The sequence below is a fragment of the Stegodyphus dumicola genome, chromosome 4 (genome assembly GCF_044657685.1).
Source record: "Stegodyphus dumicola isolate Sdum_Otavi_A_Nest chromosome 4, ASM4465768v1".
Classification (NCBI taxonomy): Eukaryota; Metazoa; Arthropoda; class Arachnida; order Araneae; family Eresidae; genus Stegodyphus; species Stegodyphus dumicola.
In genome coordinates this window covers 35,848,535-35,865,136 of record NC_140771.1, presented here as the reverse complement: position 1 = coordinate 35,865,136, position 16,602 = coordinate 35,848,535, and the positions used below count along the sequence as shown (strand labels likewise).

Sequence of the window (16,602 nt, the reverse complement as noted above, 5' to 3'; positions counted from 1 at the left end):
TCCGCATAATATATGTTTTGAATAAATATATAATTCTGCATAAAAATTTATTTTTGTTGGTTTTTTTGTTATATTTTTGTATTGTAAAAAGTATTATTTTTTTATACATAAAACAGCATTTTGAAAATATCTAAATGTAACTGAGGAAAAAGACGCGTCATATTTTGAAAATACAGAGACTATTTGTACACTTTTTTGATTTTGCATTGTTATAAAAAAATCTGATGTGTACACCACATGACTACCTTGTACGGAATATTAAATTATATGCATTTTTTCTTGCATTTCATTTAAACTTATTGGATTGAATTAAATCTACTTCGTCGATAGCACATAAACCACAATAGAATTAATGCACTCTTTAAAATTCATTATATTTATTTACCACAGCGAGACTCTGGTGGTATTTACGATAAACTATTTACGAGCGTTATATTTCGTTCATATTATAACTCATAATGCACAAAATTTATATCATTTAAAGAACAGAATTATCTAATAGTTGCCACATGTTCTATTCAAATACTATAATAAATCTAAAACGATGTATAAAAGAAATTAAGCAAACAAAAAAGAAACAGATTTTCACAGACGATTCAGTATTTTTCATTCAATTAATTCAGTTCTCACTTCCCAACAAGGCAAAAATACATAAAAACTCAAAATATTTAAATTAAAAATTACGAAGTAAATCTTCTTATTTCCTCGAAAATATTCCAGAATGGATTAAGCATGATTTAATTCGGAATAATAGAAGAAGGCGTTGTCTTTGTTGTTGCGAAGCTTAGTTTCTCTACACTGGCAACAAATCTCCTATTTTGCCAAGTTTGAAATGTAAATAAACATGCCCGCCATCGCAAACATAATTAGGCTTAGCCGCACTTAAACAACTTTAAAATTGTTGATAATTCTAAAACTATTCCATACAGATTTACTAAAGGCATAAAAACCTTACCAGAAGATAAGAACAACATAATTCAATCATTTTTAAAGCAAAAAATGTACAATTTACAAACATATAAGAGTAAAGAAACTGAGATCACTGAGCCGGGTAACAGAGTAGATATATATATATATATATATATTTATGTATGTTTGGTGCGGCCGATTGCAACTAAAATATGAGGTGCACATCTACATGTTATAGCAGACCTATATACAAAATTTCAACGTTCTGAGGCTACTTGTTTTTGAGTTATGCGAGATACGTACGTACATACGTTCGTACGGATGCCACGAAACATTCTCTTCAAAATTCATTTTAAAGCAGTTTTATAATTTTTTGGAGGAAAGGAGTATTTTATTCTGTCCTTACGTACAAATATCACGCAAAAACATCGTTAAATTGCATTCGATAGCGGTCAAAATGGATATTTTCTTTGAAATATGCTGCCTGAAACTTTTCGCGATCACAATACTTCGAAAAACCTTCTTGAATTTTTTAATTTCAACTATACTCTTGAAGGTATGAATTACCGTTTGTTACTTGATAGTTTCGTGCAAAATAACACTTTAAATAAGCAATGGATATGTTTGTACTCTTTCCGAAGAAAATTATAAGTATCTGGCTATTAAAGCCAGATACTTATTTTAATGCCCTTTAGAAGTTCTAAAAGGCATTGTTTCTCAATATGTAAAGTTACGATTGGTAACGCTGTCAACAAGGAAAAAAAGTCAGAAACAAAACTGAATGTTTCGAATGTTTCAAGTTTAAGATCCTTAATGTTTAAAGAAAAGTCAAAGGACAGTTGCAAAATAGTTAAAATGTTCAGTGTCGAAGGGAAAGAAAGTGATGAATGCTGATTTCAATCGCTAAAAAGTGGAAAAAAACGTAATCTGCATCGTCTTTCTCCACGACAATACGTCGCCCGAAGCAGAACGCGCTGTAGAGTGCTTTATGAAAAACATTTATCCGGACAAAAATGAAAAAAAAAATTTTTTTTTACAATAGTTGAAGCTTGGGTGTATTTAAATGACCGCAATAAAAAGAGATCCATTCATCAAAGGTTTAAAAAAATCTTAAAACGTGGTTCAGAGAATCTAAAAAAAGTTTTTATAGGGATTTATGATTGTTCCTGGGTTTTCATATAACGGAAAACTGAAAATAAAGCCAGCGAAGAAAAATCTTAAGAACAACTTGTAGAGACATTAGGTAATTTTGGAAGCAGACAAGATGAAAACTGAGCAACGGCTTCGCCAAGAATCGAACCGCGAACCTCTGGAACATGCGCCCCGTGTGCAGGCCACCACACCGCGAAGGCACGCTAGGAAGGCGGAAGAAATACCTTATATAGTCTCCCCCTTTTAAAGGGCAACTGGGGTTTTTAGGGCACCCAATTGCCAAATCCTAAAAGTGGAGTATCATCATCCACCACCCTTTTTTAGTTCGGGCGCCACTGTAGAGTCATTAGGAATTTTTTGGTAGCAAGAGAGATTTAAAAATGAGCAACGCCTTCGCCGGGAATCGAACCACAGACCTCTGGAATACGCGCCCAGCATGGAGACCACTACACCACGAAGGCACGCTAAGAAGGCGGAAGAAATACCTTATATACTCCTCCTTTTAAAGGCAACTGGGTTTTTAGGGGACCCAATTGCCAAATCCTGGGTGTGGAGAATAATCTCCATTACCCTTTTAGTTCGGGTGCCACTGTAGAGACATTAGGTTTCTTTTTGGGCACAGGCAAGATGAAAAATGAGCAACGCTTTCGCCGGGAATCGAACCACGGATCTCTGGAATACGCGCCCATTGTGCAGACCACCACACCCCGAAGGCATGCTAGGAAGGCGGGAGAAATAAATACCTTATAAACTCCTTAAATTATCAAGAACATATTTTGTACCCAGTTTTCAAATATGAAGTATCTTCTATTTACCCACAGTACCATTAATCAGTAGAATTGCATCAAGGCTAAGTAAGCAGCCATACATTAAAATCCACCATGAATTTCCTAGGAAATGTGGAACAAGAAACGGGTATCATGGCCATAACACTTCATTCACATCCTTACTAAATTATGTGGTGGATTTTTGCGCATTTGGACTTTTCAAAAGCGGATCACAAGTCTGCTTGGACTTTGGAAAGCTGTACAAAGAAAATCATCTACAGAATGTGTAAATAGCCTCTGTAATCGATGAAATTTATTAAAATCGTTTAATAAAACTACTAATCGTTTAATAAAACTATTAAAATATACTTATGCAAAGTATTCCGAATGTTAAGCGCTTTGCCAGTATTTCCAGAGAAAATTCCACTTGGATTTACTTCCATGTAGAATTATTATACCATTTATCTTTCTAGCTATTCAAATACTATGCATAAAAATCTATAATCCTGCACTGAAATTAATAATTCCTTGTAATGCCTTTTCTCATTGAAATATTTGTTACAAGTTAAGGAAGAAGAAACATATTGTAGAGACGTTAGGTATTTTTTTGGAGGCAAGAAAGATGAAAAATGAGCAATCACCTTCGCCGGGAATCGAACCACAGACCTTTGGAATACCGGCCCAGCGTGCGGAACCACTACACCACGAAGGCACGCTAGGAAGGCGGGAGAAATACCTTATAATACGATTTCAAAAGCTAAAGTCATTTTAGCATAAATTAAAACTAAGGTAACTTCGAAACCTGTCAGAAAAATTTCATTCCGGCTTGAACTAACAATAAGATGAAACTAAATGACTACAGCATAAAAATTATTATGTTCTTCAACTCGAAGCACAGAATTAAACTGATGATCACATTATACGCATCTCAGGGATCAAAAGAAAATTTAGTTATTTACAGTTTGCAGATTTAAGTTATATCCTATCCCATGGCTTGATCAATTTCGCAAACTAATATATAGCATTCAAAGAAAATAAAACTCGCCAAGTGATAGTAAACTGCTAGCCATACAAAACGCAACACGAATAAGGACATGTGATACCAATGCCATGCTGCCTCCACACGTAGCCAAAGTTCATGTGGTGTATCCGCGGGTATGGAATGCTGGGCTAGGCGTTCTCCATTCGTTTACCAGACATGTTGGATGGGTGATAGATCTGGAGAACGGACAAACAGAGTAACAATGCAGTATGGTGGGTTAAGCAGAAATCTTGAATACTGCGTGTAACGTGTGATGGCGCATTGACCTGTTGAAATGTGACCGCATGCAAGCCCTGAAGGTAAGAAAGGAGAACAGCCTGCAAAGCTTCAAGGATAAAGAGTTGGTTGGTAAATGCACCGATAATGCAATACCAACTCACACCATAATACTGAGTGTATGAGCAGGATAACGATAGATAACACAGCAGTCGAGCAGCCACTGTCCAAGGTGTCGCCAAATTCTAGCAAGCAGATGCGTGATTCGTCCTAAAGCATTACCTCACGCCATTCGGATGTCCAGCTTCGCCGTTCAGCGCATCATTGCAAACGCAAACGCCTGTGGTTTAAAGGTAAGCAAAACAATGGACTCCCAGCGGGGGCAATCCATTGTACTGTTAACGACGTCGAATTGTTCATGAGGACACCGATTGTAGTATTACAGACTGCATTCATTGTGGTATGGTTGCATATCTGGCAATACGCTGTATCACTGCCACGAGCATAATATGCCGTGGAGTGATGCAACGAGCCAGATGCAATTGCGAGTATCCCTCAGTAGTTCCTTCCTGCACCCACCGATTCCATATTCGCACGGTTGTTACATGACTACATTAATTAAAATCTACATTAATTTCGTAGAAAACATGGAACAAGAAACGGGTATCATGGCCCTTAACGCTTCATTCACATCCGTACTAAATTATGTGGTTGAATGAATAAATGTATCTACCGAAATTAAATACAAAATGTAGATACATTTAAATCAAAAAGAAAATCATTTTGTCATTTAAATGTAGATACATTTATTCTGTTTTGCATTTCACAGTTTTTAATGAGCTTTTATATATTTTAGCCTTACAGCGGAGTGCGAACTGAATTAATTGAATGAGTGCAGCTAAAAATGCGTATCATTTTCGTGTGTATTTTAATGTGTACGCTTCAGAATATACGAGTTCATCCTTCTCCAGATTTCAAGTAACATTTTTGGCATAATTCGATATAGGACGTATGCCTTCTTGGCCCTGTAGTATACAAATTGTGAACAGGGTAAAAGATTTGTATTTAATCTGAATGTAATTTTCAGTAATAATGTAATTAAAAATATATTCATATAATTCATATATGTTCACATAATTAAAAATAAAAAAGTAAGTAATATTAAGATCTACAAGAATAATAACAGACACAAAGTTAACGGTTAACTTTGAATCACGATTAATTCGAGGGAAGTTAAAAGAAAGCAGGAAAAAGGAATAACCTGTATTATAATTAACTAAAACAATTCTACTAAAACTTTATTTACATTTTGTTCCGGAGATAATTTTTTTAAGTACTTAAATAAGTTATTCAAATATGACCATGGTTTCTCTCTTTCTTTTTATCTCCATCTATATGTCTTTCTCACTGGAAGGAGTACTTGTTAGTTTTCATTCACATTACTCTTGCATATCGATAGAGGTCAACGTGAAACAAAAGATTAGTGATTTCATGTTTGATTTATGCTTAAAGTTGTCAAACTTAACTAAGGATTTAATGATGTTTATAAACTTAACTATGTTTATAAACTTAACTAAGGATTTAATGATGTTTATGAAACAAATTATTATGACGTGCTTTAAAGCTAACTATGCGTTGCAACTATGATTTAGCTCCAGATTAATCTGGCTTTATCTAAGAAAATGCATCAATTTGAAACCATAGAAAAGTCATCTCAGTCCGTCAGAATGAAGTAAAATTTCTACAGACGACACAAAACGAAACAAAAAAACATGAGAAGGATAAAAGCATTGATAGTAGAAGATGCCATAGTTCATCCTTTAGAAATAAATTGCTAAACTGTAAGAATAAATAAGCGCGCAAGCATTAATCCCTCCCCCCCCCCCGTTTGTTGAATTAAGTCAGCATTCTAAACAAGAACGCATTGGAAAAAAGAAAAAACAATGTTTTTGAAACTTTTATTTAGATCACTCATAGTGTTTGGTACTAATGTCAAAGGTTTGACATCCGTATTTAAACTATTCTCTCATTTTGTACACATGCTGTTTGTAGATGACAATTCAGTGTGATGAAGCAAAATTTGATTTGGATGTTTTGCAATTTAACGTTGAAACAAATTTTCGCACATATCTTTGTTTAACGAACAAGGTCACAGAATTTTAGTTGTTTGCACAATCCGATGCAGAGAAAAGGATCTTTTAAATGAAATCTGCAGCGTGATTTCTGAGCTTTTCGCGAAATTTCGATTATTGTTCTACGTTTTAGTCTAAAAGTATTTAACGTCATGATTCTTACATTTTAACATCTAAAACTGCATCCACTATAAAGTTTTAAAATAAAAATATATTTATTGGGCAATTTTCTGTAAATTTAAAAAAAATATGCTGCATATGTTTTAGCGAAAAGAGAATTTGGTTTTTCTTCAGTGTCGCGTGATTCGTTTGGAGTTTCTAAGTTGCGACGTCATTATATGTCACCCTGTTTTTCTTACTTCCGCATACTTTCTATAATACTGATTTTATTTATTTATTTAATCTTTCTTTTTGCTTCCGTATACTTTCTCTACTGCTGATTTTATTTATTAGTATAATCTTCTTTCTTGCTTCCATATACTTTCTCTGATAGTTATTTTTATTTAGTTATTTAAACTTTTTTTTTTTTTTTTTTGTATCCGTATACTTTCTCTGATACTAATTTTATTTATTTATTCAATCTTTTTCTTGCTTCCGTACACTTTCGCTGATACTGATTTTATTTTACTTACTTAATACTTTTCTTGCTTCATATATTTTCTCTAACACTGATTTTATTTATTTGCTCAATCTTTCTCCACTTCCTAGAAAATATAATCTGCAAATAAATTAGCCTTGCACTGGAAGGTTTTAGCCAATTTATAATTGCTATTTCTTTTACATCAATCTTTATGGACCGATAAAAAATATTAATTAGGCCGTTTTACGGGATTTCTTATGCAGTATATATGCGGAATACAGTACAACGACTTTCTGTTGTGAAAATGTTTTGTTCAATTTTGATAGGATTCTTTTGTACATGTTTTGGTATAATGAACAAAGCAAATATTTCATAATTTTACTGTTTCATCATCCGATAGAGTGGAAAAAAAACATTTACATGAAGTTCAAATGATATTCTCAACTTAATTTCTGATTTTTTTGGCAACATCGTTGAATTTTTTTCGACCATTTGACGTGACAGAATTGTTGGAAGTAAAAGTGTTCAAAGTAAAAAAGACACCGCCGAATAACGATTATTAGGGATCTTAAGGCAACATAAATCAATGGTAATTTTCATAAATTTGCATACTAACTTCAAAATTTGAATACGAGCCTTCTTATTCAGCTGCAGAAGGAAAATGACGAAGAAAGAGCCTGTGCTCCCACGATACCAATGAAAACAACAAACCAGAAAATTCGACAACGTTCCATTAAAATACGAAAACAAAGCTACTGGTGCTATCTGATGATGAAAACTGAAAGTAACTGTTAAATACCATCCTTAAAAGCTGAGGGTCATTTCGGATGGGAGTTTAGACCATTAACCAGAACTGAAAGATTTTTATGAATATGAAACTCTTCTAGGAAATTTAAACCGCCAACGAAAACTTTTTTTGAACACTTTTGGCTGCATACAAAAAGAAAAATGAGATTTTTTGACTAACAATTTTGGTAACAGAGAATTTATGATTTCTCATTTATCTCTTAGTGCCAAATATTAAGGCTTCTTTGTTTTTCCCAATGTATGTTAAACCATATAAACAAAGAATGCTGCATATACCCTGGAATTTTATATCCTTAACGAGTTCTTTATATTGAGAATTGCAAATTTTATCGAAAGCAGTAAACTTCTGTAAACTGCGGGCAAACTTTTTAGGAGACTATAAAAATTATGTCGTCATTTCTTTGTTTTCATCGATTAATTATGAAATTGACACGTTATTTGATAATAAGGAATGAGAAACAGAATTTGTATGACGTCGTCATAACGAAAGATATAAACCATATTGTACTACAGCAACAATAAAGCAACTTAGTGCAATTATTTGTAGCTAAGCTTACGTAATGGGGTGACTTCACACTTTAAAGAAAGATATAATATTATGCAACATATCAGTGCAATGGGCTTCGAAACGTTTCCTTCATTTAGTAACATATTTCAAACCAATGTTTGTATCTTTCAGTCTGATAAGGCACTCTGCAATGAGCACGAAAAATAGATCCATGATTTTCTCCGAAGTCAATTAAAATATTCCTGTGGGCTGCCTCATCTCAGTTAAATTAAAATATTTTGAAGTAGAAAGGTGGTAGTTGAAGATCCAAGAAATAAAGTAGAGTTAATTAAAACTATAATTTCATGCTATTAACACCTAATTACTATAATGACCTTGACACTTGTTAGTAGTATGAACAAGCGACATGCAGTAGTAAGTAAAAACAGGTTTTTTTATTCAAATATTAAATTACACAGTACTAGCTCAAATCGCAGACGTTACTCGGACTTTGCACAGCGTAAATATACTTCATTTATGGGGATGGTTATAGATTTTTCGAAATCTCAGATAGACAAAGATATTCTATATATTTTGATTAATTATGCAAAATGTCATCAAGCTGGAACCAAACTGTAGACCTAAGACGGCGCCATGTAACGGTTTTATTAAAAAGCGATACTTGATTTGTTACCGGTCATGCCTTTTTTCGGAAAACCATCATCCACTTTGGTCGATTTCTTCACCGTTTTCAAAATATTCGGGAAAACCAGGCACAGCACGCTAAAGTCCTGCTTTAAAGGTTCTGCACCGTTCTGGAAAGCTCAGCATTGTTCTAAGGAATAAACGAACACATCACCATCTGATGGTTTCAGAAAGAACTGATAACGAGAACTCAATGATGGTAACGAGAACCTAACATGTGTCTCATGTGTGCAAAGTTCTAGTTTATACATCTTGAGTGTCAATCCCGTAGGATGGGTTTTCGAAATCTTATAAAGACGGTGCTCCTCCTGTTTGGAGCGTGCAAAAGATCCTTCTAAAACTGTAGATTTCTGTGAATTACAAGCAAGCAAAAATGAAAAAAAAAAAAAAAAAACAGACACTCTTCTTTATATATAAAAAGGATTTAATGAATCCAACTAGTATAAATTTACGGATGCTGTTAGTAATTAATGACAATTGAATGAATCTGCTTTTATTTTTTAAATTACTTAGTTTGTAAATTAATTACAAAGTAAATTTGAAAGAAAAATTAAATTTCTTAAGCTTTCCTGAACTATAACATACTGCTTCTTAGAAGATAAAAATATTTTAATTTGGGAAATGGCAACAATTTTCTCTTAAATCGCTGAGTTTGTTAATTAAATTCCCAGTACAAATAAATATACAACGTTTACCTGAATGGCAGCATAATTCTTTCATATTGCCATGTTTTCTGATCAAGTTTGAAGCATAAATATCTCACGCATTGGAGATACGAAAAATAAAGCTTTCACATTGCTGAGTTTTTAATCAAACGTTTGTTAAATCAACGTACAATATATGTGTATTAAGGATACGGACCCGTGGGATGGTTTTTGGATGATCTGATGCGATGAGGACAGTGAAAGTCCTGTTCTTTTAGAGATCAACAGAGCCATATTTCATCAAGATGAGAATAAACCCACAGACGTGTATAAAAGACAAACACACATTCACTGTTCTTTATTTATGTACAAGTGTTATTTCATATTTCATTTAAATAAATTAGATGTTAAAAATTAGCCAATTGAGACAAATCCAAACTGACGTAAAATTATTCTGAACTGAGTTTTCATCTTGAACACATGGAACTCTTTCTTTCTTGCTTTGCTAACATCCACTTATAACACCTATTGCTGCTGCTTCAAATATACTTCAGAAGACTAAGGCTGCTAAACTGTTTGGAACAATTTTTCTGCTTTGTCACAACAGCCAATCACCATACAGATAACTTTGGGGTTCACATGTAAAGGGGAAACTGGTTCTCCCTTACAAACAAACCGATAGCATTCGATGCTGATTGCTGATTGGTTGAAAATTAGCAACTTAACAATTTTTTTCAATTTGCAAGCAAGGAAGGCATTGTCTGAAACAGTTGTTCGTATGAAACAAATACGTATGTGATATGGGCCTAAAAAATACTGATCTAGTTCTTCAAGAAAAGGGGATTTATCTGTTTTGGTTTAAAAAATTTTTGCCAAAGAAAATAAAGAACTACTAGACCGGCCATTATTACAAGTATCTCCGTTTTCCTTCCAAAAATTCCACACACACACACACACACATATATATATATAATGCGAATAATAATAGCAAAATACAATACCAGTATTATCGTTTGTTCTTAAAGAGTCCGATTCGTTCCGAGTGGTTCCATATATTAAGGAAGCGTCTATAAATATTGTGAGAGAGTTCATTTGCTGTCTCTGGCCTGAAACATATGAACGAAAGTCTTCGATTAGGAAACAAATATTCAGTGAAAGTAAATTACACTATTTAAGCTGAAATGTGAAAGTCTTCACGCAAGAAGAATGTTTCATGAAACCAGAAGTCAGAAGAAAAGAAGTAATCAAACTGTAGAAATGCTTAGACAATAATAAGAATTATGAATTGCTAGGTAAAGTACACAAAATTGAATTCTAAAATATGAAGCATTTTGAAATGAAAATGTGAAATATACGTACGAATCCTTGGCACATCTTAATGAAAGAAATTTGATGTATGCATAAATATCAAAACATAAAATTCTCACTAAATTTTAATTGGTGATTTTATATGAAATTAGGTTAAAAATATGAAAAGATAACAAAATAACTCATGATCCAAGTCTAAAAAGTCTAACATTAGTCAGATGGGTAAAAGACTAACGATTTCACGGGCTACCAGACACGTTTAAAGCCGAAAAACATCGCGGACGAAAACGTCGCCGAGAAAACAAAGCAAGGCGAAGACGTCGTCGTACATAAATAATGGGAGAAGAGAAAGCAAAGAGAAAACATCATGGTACAAACTATAGTGGTCCAAAATAAAGCGGTTCAAAAACTTCACAATTTAAAAACATAGTCGTTGAAAATATCGTGGTAAAAAATAAAGTACCTACAAATTATCGCATGACAATAACATCACACGCATGCGTTTTTCAGGTTTTAAAGGTTGTAAATGCATTTTCGCATAATGATTTTAGAGTGCAAGAAGAAAAGAAGGAAAAAGAGAGAAGATATTAACAACACTTTAAGAATAAAGCAATTTTTATAGAGGTAACGTCATGCAATTGTTTATCTTTCTTTTTCTTAATATTTTTAGGCTGTATTTTTCACGAAAAATTATCAGTAAAATTTTATAAAAATGGATTAATTTATTAATAACCTTATTAATCAACTACGTAAAATTGTAATTCCATTTAGTGCTATAAAATTGCATTAATTTTCTACTCATTTTCAATCTTTAAATGCTCAAGTTTCTTCTTAGTTTTTCAGCAAAAACTTATCAGTTCATTCAAAAATATGAAATATAGAAGTAAATATATCCTTCTTTCCTTCTTGCGCTCCCAGATCATTATTCGAAAATACACTTAGAACTTTTAAAACCTGAAAAAACGCATATGTGCGATGTTATGGTCATACGATGCTTTATAGACACATTATTTTTTAACACGATATTTTCGACGACAATGTTTTTAAACTGAGAAGTTTTTGAACTGCTTTATTTTCGACCACGATATTTTGTACCACGATGTTTCAGAACTGCGGTGTTTTCTCTTTGCTTTCTTTTCTCCCACGATGTTTTCTCCTTGTGTTTCTTCCGCGAGGTTTTTGGCGGACAACATCAGACACAGATCTCCGTAGAGGAGAAAAATTTTTTTTAATTTCTATTTATTTTTCCCCCCCAAGAAAAGAGGTTTTTGATCACAAGAAGAGAGGTTTGTAGCCTGAGAATTGATTTTTTTCTCCGAAATCAATGTCAAAATCATGTTCTTCTTTGCCTTATTTAAAATTTTACACTGGTGTGTTTCTTCTTCTAATTAAACTCAAGTCATTGCTAGCTTCTCGAGCTTTTAAATTTTCTGTACATGTAATTTAGCATATAATATAATACTTCAATCTGAATTTTTATTTTGTTGAAACTATTTAACTTTTTAGTTTATCCAATTTCCAAAAAAATAGGTCCTATAAGAGAGAAAAACATCAGTGTCTATTTATCACATTATTGTTTTAAATACATCCTAAATCAAAATATTAATGACAGAAAATCACATATCAGGAACAAACGCACTATTTGCAGTTTAGCGCGCCTTTGATAATTTCCCTGTCAATCTTGCAATTACGAAAAATTTCTAAGTAGGCGTTGAAGGGTCTGTAATATTAAACGAAACTATGGTATAGTTCTTGATGAAATTTGTCTAAAATAATTAATCATGAAATCCTAAGTACCTCGCTCAATTTTGTTAGCATTATAAAGAGTATTTTTTCCATGAAAAGATGGCAGCAGTTTTTATTATATTTGCGAATCTGCATGTTATTCCTTTGCACTGCTCTTTCATAGAAAAATTAACTATAAATGCATAATTTTTAAGATTCTTGTTTTGTTTTCGTTTTACTTCATATTATAGTTTCATATTTGTAAATTTTGAAAGAAACTTGATTTAGGAAACGAAACTTTTTGTACATATTTCAAAATTCAACTAATTTTGTTAAGTTGCATATATATATATACATATATATATATAATGTATAATTTTTGAATGAATATAAAATAATGTAAAGTATCTTAATTTTCTAACTGTCTTCTAGGTTTTATTTTTACCGCAAAACTTAAGGTAGGTTTTATTTTTACCGCAAAAGCTGCATACAATACATTAACAGTAATTTTATTCTACACTTTAAGGGAAATTTTTAATGTTTCTAATTATTTTGCTTATATTTACTCATGCTTGAGTTCCCATAGTATTGTTTTAGATTATTAGTATATAGGACCTTCCTCTCTTTGGCCACATAAACTTTCCTAGATCCTACTAAGGAATCTGGCGACTTCTCGCTCAGGCGTGAAATAATACCAGCACAGCAGAAGGATGAAAACAACCCTTTGTTATTATCAACTATGAATAGAAGGGCACGTACTTTTGCTTTACAATAACACCGACAACTTGCGGTGAAGCTTAAGAGTTATTACACAAATCAGTTCAAGTCTAAAGAGTAGTGCTGAAATAGCACTTTAAGACTGACTAGGTTGACTCGACAATCTACCCGACGTGATAATTATTTAAATGGCTAAAAGACGTATTCAGCAACTTCGCGTAACAGCAAGGTCAGAATCATAACGTGTGCTGGCTAGGGAAAACACGCTCTCAATAAACTCCACGATTCATCCATTTAAATACTCACTTCTCTTTAACTTTTCCTGGCGAGGAAATGCGAGGGGAAGTTGAGGAGTTCAGGAAAGTTAACAAACGTTTGAATAATTGGTTTATTGAGCTAAGGAAAACCCCACAAGTATATATTATTTACTCCTAGTAATTAGAGATTTTACATTAATGATATGTATAAATTCAATAGGAGTATTTTAAATGATTTACAATCCTCAATTTCCTATTCAAATGCATAATCTTAGCGTAATAATTTTATACATAGAACTCTCATTATAACCAGTGATGAAATATAATTTAAAATTTTGATTTAAAAGACTACATTTTCTTAAATAATAACTTGTAATGTATTCCTACCTAATGTGCATACTGGACAAATTGCAGATCGAACAAAATTAATACAAGTCACGTCATAATTAGAGTAAAAGGGGTCGTCACCCCTAATTCTGATTGGAGCACACTGAGGATGTGTTTCTGGTTCTGGTGGACAACACTCGATTGCTTGATTATCGACTGAAAAAAAATTATAAATGTTATTGCTTCATAAACATCATTAACTAATTCTGATAAAACATGGAAATTAAAATAAATAAATAAATAAATGAGCTTATTCATAATGAAGAAGTTTTCTCATTAGACAGATTCTATGAGGACATAAAAGTAAAAATGTATTGTTCTTCCCATTAAAAAGGCAAGCTTTTACAAAAGAATGATTTCCACTTTGATCTTCAATCTATTACTTCGCAATCGATGTAAAACATAGATTTTAATTTTCAAAATCATAGCAATATGAGTTTAAGCTTAGATTTTTCCAAAAGGTATCAGCAAAATAGCCATCAAAATTCCTTCTTGTAGCAGAAGAGGTAATTGATGCATACACAATGCGGAGAAACAGACAGAGTTTAAAACAACGATTTCATTTATAAATTGTGCTCAAAATCCAGTTTCAAGCATCACCATGTCCTGTGTCTTAGTTCTCACCATGGATGTAATAACTTCTCATCTCTATAGCTCTCATTAATTATGTGCTTTCTTCACTATATTTGAGAAGGGCAGAGTGGAAATCTTCGATAAAATTAACTAAAAAGGTTAACCGAAAAGGAACAAGACAAAATTAAATGTATTAAATATAATCTAGTATTAAATATAATCGGCACCTCTTTTAAAGTTATCTGATTCCGTATTTATGCACTGATTCAAATGTGTCTTCTATGATTAGTATTTTTCCTGAGAGACTTTTAATTAGAGAGTTCTACAACCCTCTATACTTTCATTGAAGGGTTCATGTAGAACATTCAACGTAGGTTTTAGTCTTGCAAATAAAGTAATCTAAAAGTATAAAATTTTGTGAAAAAGGAATTGAGGAAACACAAAATAGTTCCGTCTCTGCTGAAAACATTTGTGTTTGTGGTTTAAAGTACTGTGGGCACCTACCACAAAAATACTCTTTTTCAATCGCCTTAAAATTTTACAGCTAATTACATCACTAGCTACATTTCATTACAATTAAGACATCACTAGCTGTTTGCCCAGGTAGAACGAATAATAGAAGCACAGTCCCTTGCATGTATGAAAATGCTATTGACAGTGTCTTCTTGGCATTCTAGCTTTCCTAAACCACTTGGATTAACTCCATTTTGAGGCTCATTACTTAATTTTATTGCAGTACCTATGAATCAGGCTTATTGCTACTATCTCAAATAGTGACTTACAGTAACAGCAAAATAATTTGATTCGGCTTGATGACTTGACTTAACAGTCAACCCAAGTCTCAGAGAATATTAGACACAACTTGTGATTAATGATTTCCAAGAAGCATTCCAGTAATGATGTTACACTGAATTTGGTGAACAATGCAAAAGTATACAACTTTGAAAAGTTGGCTTTAACATTCTTTAGTCTGAATAATGATGTTTCAAATGACTGCAGAGACATCAAACAAAATGACAAAGAAAAGCGAAATTCGTAATAAAGAATTGCAATCTTTTAGTACATTAGGAATAGGGAAATTACCAAATTTCGAATTGTTTTGGCGATAATAAAGAAATGTGGTATAATATGCTTTCTAATTAGTTTTTAAAGGCAAAATTTTATGACTTACCCGTTGTACTGCCAGGTGTGAGTGTTAAGTCATGATCTAAAAATTGTCCAAAGAACATGTACATATGTGTGACATAATTAGTTGGTCGATTGAGATGGGAATGGACGTTTAACGAGAGTGTTCTTGGCTCAGGCAAGTCACCTCCCAACACAGATCTTCGAAATCCACTCTCACCTAAAAATATGAAATAAATTAAAGAGGGAAAACCTTTTTTACTCACTAATGAAATCATTTTATTAATACATTTTGTTATATAATTATTAATAGAATAAATAAATGTGAAGCACAAGACAAAATGCTAAGATCGTTCGAAGCATTTTTTAATTTAAAAAATCCCATTAATGTCAAGTTTTTAACAGATATATACGAAGATTTTTAAAAATCCAGTTTTAAGATCTCCCTTTTTTGTTCTTTCCCCTTTTTCACTTTATAAAACTTGTACGCAGAGAGATACGCATAAGAATCTTCAATAATAATATAAAACTATCTGAAGTGCAATTCATTATTGAATTGTCTTGGAATACTGGGTGTTTCATATATAATGGAATAAAAGGAACGCATACCTGTGAATGCTGTAATTAATTTATTTTGATAAATAAAATTTACAAGAAAAAAAAAATCTGAAATGTTTCAGATTTTAAATTACGTCCAAAGGGGCGTTTTTTAACATTTTGTGTGTTACCTTTCTTTATTAAATATCATGTTCCTCGCACTTAAACCATAAGATCCAGTGCAACAGCAATATCGCAAAATAGTTTTAAAACGAGCATATCTTTAGAATTTCCGATACAGAGACTCACGCGCTGGAGATAAAAATGTTTTTTCTGCACAACGTTGCCATTGCTCGCTTTGAAATCCTTGAGTTTGTTAATCAAAAATTCGTCAAAGTTTTAAAAAATAGGAAATCGATCATAAAACAAATTTCAAATTTCAAATTTGGTCTTCCACATGCTCATATTCGTTGGAGGATTACGTTATTCAAAATTCGATGACTCTATGTACCGTTGTTTTATCACAATACGA

General features: G+C 32.5%; 1 protein-coding gene across 1 annotated transcript in view; it reads right to left on the bottom strand.

Moving 5' to 3' along the window:
* LOC118182428 (immunomodulatory peroxidase-like) overlaps window positions 1-16,602 on the bottom strand; it is a 95,920-nt gene that overhangs the window by 28,311 nt on the left and 51,007 nt on the right. Inside the window, exons 6-8 of the mRNA XM_035351770.2 lie at window positions 15,580-15,753; window positions 13,836-13,991; window positions 10,443-10,547 (exon numbers count right to left, since the gene is read on the bottom strand). Coding sequence (XP_035207661.1) covers window positions 10,443-10,547; window positions 13,836-13,991; window positions 15,580-15,753 — 435 coding nt within the window. The remainder of the gene's footprint in view (window positions 1-10,442; window positions 10,548-13,835; window positions 13,992-15,579; window positions 15,754-16,602) is intronic.